Raw genomic sequence first — 3,057 nt, forward strand, 5'->3', positions numbered from 1 at the left:
TAATACTGTTTAATTATACTACTATTATTACTATTCAGATTCAACAAAACTATTTATCAAAATTATAAAGTAAATCACTAAATCGTTTTAAAACCATAAGTGACATTGAACTTTTGTAACATCAAAAATACCATTTGTCATTTTCTACAGTTCAGTTGTGTTATTGTCTAAATGTATATCAGTATGCTAGGCATGGAGTTTTAAATACTTACCATGTAAATAAGTTCTGCACAAATTCAATGTTTTAATGTGTGTTTTTAAAAATTAAATTGATGCCATTGCTTAAATAACAGTTTATTGATGTCACATAAAAGTAACATGTAACAACAAAAGAATTCATGAAATATATTGAAAATAAAACATCAGTTATTTTGTTCCAGCCAGCCTGAAGGATCTGTTTTTCTTTTTGCTGTTTTCACTGTTCATTTTTTCAAACACGGGTATCTTGGCATATATATGTAAAAAAAGAAATAGTCTGCCTTTTCTCTGATTGCATTGTGCACATCTATATCCATGTATATTCTTTGCACTAGGTAGTCCTCTTGTGCCCACACAACAAAGTCACACCACTGCATCCCACTGATGAGCAGTTGTCCTTGCACTTGCCAGTAATATGCGTGGCTCTTTTTTAGTTTAGGGGTACCACATTCCATCTGCACATATTTGCAGTCAATAAAGTTTTGTACATTGGGACATTTGAATTCGACGAAGCCAAACTGGGGGTATTCATTGGGGTCAAAAACAACACCATCAGGAGATGCGGCAAGCCAGGGGGCAATGGGGTGAATGACCAGACCACAGGGTGAGTAGTTAACATTCATTAGCCTACTATACTCTGCTGCTATTGCAGGCTCCATCTCAGTTCCTCTCCTCATGTCTGCTGTCTGCCTTGTTCCCTTCAATATACGCTCTGCTAGTGACTCGGCCGAGCTCTGGCCTCTGACGTGACACACCTCCCGAAACCTAGAGGCAGTCACTCTGGGCCTGCGGAGCTGATGCCACTCAGACGAAGAGCTTTGCTCACGTGTAGCTTCCTCTATTTTGTGAGCCATTTCCAGAGTTACAGACAAGCTTTTCAGATGCAGAAGCTCTTCTTCTGAGCACACAAACACACAATCTGATGGCAAGATGTCATACCCCTCCAGAGGCAAGTGCGGTGTTGGTGGTGCATCGCGGTGTAGTGTGATGTACCGGGTTGTCAAAACCGGCTGCTGATATGACAGAACACTGCCCTCCTGCACCAGCCCAAAGGCACTTTCCACAAGGGGCTTGTCAGGTCTCATGTTCATTGTGGTCACAAGTGGCCTGTCCTCAATATTAAATTTTGCATATGCCTCCGTTATTCTGAACAAGCAGGGATCTGGTAACGGACCCACCATGCCTCTGTAGAAGCCACTCCTAAAGAAAACATCAATGACAATAATGTAAGGGAGAAGGTTATTATACTGAACAACAACTAAACTAAAAACTAAAAGGTGTAAAACAGTGGTGCATAAGTTAGAGACTGGGATGTATATGTACATGACTGAGTTAGCCGTCTTCAGAAAGTGTAATGTTGTATGTAAATTAATACCTATTCTGACACATGTATGTATGAAAAAAATAGCAACATACATTTGTAACACATGAAACCAAATTTTACAAATGTAATTACCGTACTCCAGTCTGGGCCATCCTATTTGGTACTGGCTTAGTGAAGATCATGGAGTTGATGGGTCCTGGCCTCACACCCTAACAGAAGACACATTTACTATGGATGGTGTTGCTGTTCATATGTAAACATGGACTAATTCAAAAACTTTAACCTCATTTAAATTACCACTGTCCGTGGCTTGTGCCATTGCTGTTCAGATTCCGTGCAGCTATGCACAGGGGGGACAACCGGCACTCTGAGTTGTGAGTAGTGTGCTGTTTGGAAGAGCAATGCCACTGTGTGATTGCACATAACAGCGCCTGCCACACAGGAGCACTGGCTATGTGTCAGTATCACCGGCGATGAATCCAGAAGCTTAATCTAAGAAGAAAGAACGAAAATTAAAAATGTAACATCTTCATGGAAGAGCCGAACAGGAACATAGTTCAGTGTTATGGTTACGTACCCTCCTGAATGCTTAGTGTTTCCTTCTCTCCCTATTAAAACAACTTAACCATGCTTGATAACTGTAATAACTTAGATTGTGTATATTTGCAGTATTAACTTGTTGTCAAATGTTTCTGATCACCCAAACACACGTTGATTTCACTATCTGACTAGTCAAATTAGGAGTGATAAAGCAGGGAGACAAGGAAAACATTCAAGTTGATGGGCCTTTAGGAATGAACTTAACTAATGCTTAAATGAACTGAACCCCACAGAACGGGGATTAACAACTTTACACAGCTTCCTGCCTACACTTAGTCTGTGTGGTGCCTCACTCTTCCTCATCGACCTGTAGCACAGGGCTCTCACACCGACCTCCCCTGACAACCTGTCTTTATTGGACACTGAATAAAGATACAAGTACCATTAGCATTATTTCTGTATTACTCATTTCAGCATGTCTTAAACATATATATTTTACACTTAGCAAGAGTAGCATTAGGTAGTTAACTACCTCCATAGTTAGCCAACTACCTAACGCTAATATAACAGTGTCTAACAACAAAAGTGACATTAGTTAAGAAAACCTCAACTATAGTTTAGGACGACATAAAACACCGTTTAAGAAAACATGTAATGTAGAGAACTGACATCAAATGAAGGACATAGCGGAGTAACGTAGCGTTTGCATTTGACGTTAGCTAGCGTTTCTTTGTCGGTTAATTTACGTTTTCTTACCTTCGTAGTTGTGTATATATGATGCAGCATATAACTTAAATCCTTTATCTAATTTGCTGGCGGGGGTAGTCGTCACTCTGCAAATCCGATGAACATCGGTGATGTTCAATTTTGGGAGCTCTTGTAGGCATCGAGTGTAGAACGTCGCCATGGTTTAACCGCACCGGAAGCACTGGAGCAGGACTACATAGAACGCGGAAGTGTTAGTGCAAGTAGTCCATTAGCTTCATTCCTCACGG

General features: G+C 40.4%; 1 protein-coding gene across 1 annotated transcript; it reads right to left on the reverse strand.

Moving 5' to 3' along the window:
* Positions 1-281: 281 nt before the first annotated feature.
* LOC113037482 (uncharacterized) lies at positions 282-3,057 on the reverse strand. Its single transcript, XM_026194620.2, has 4 exons — positions 2,819-3,057; positions 1,820-2,014; positions 1,655-1,731; positions 282-1,398 (listed from the first exon to the last, which is right to left on the reverse strand). The coding sequence occupies exons 1-4, from the start codon at positions 2,846-2,848 to the stop codon at positions 423-425; spliced, it is 1,278 nt and encodes a 425-aa protein (XP_026050405.2). The 5' UTR covers positions 2,849-3,057; the 3' UTR covers positions 282-422.

This window comes from Astatotilapia calliptera, chromosome 15, assembly GCF_964374335.1.
Source record: "Astatotilapia calliptera chromosome 15, fAstCal68.1, whole genome shotgun sequence".
Classification (NCBI taxonomy): domain Eukaryota; kingdom Metazoa; phylum Chordata; class Actinopteri; order Cichliformes; family Cichlidae; genus Astatotilapia; species Astatotilapia calliptera.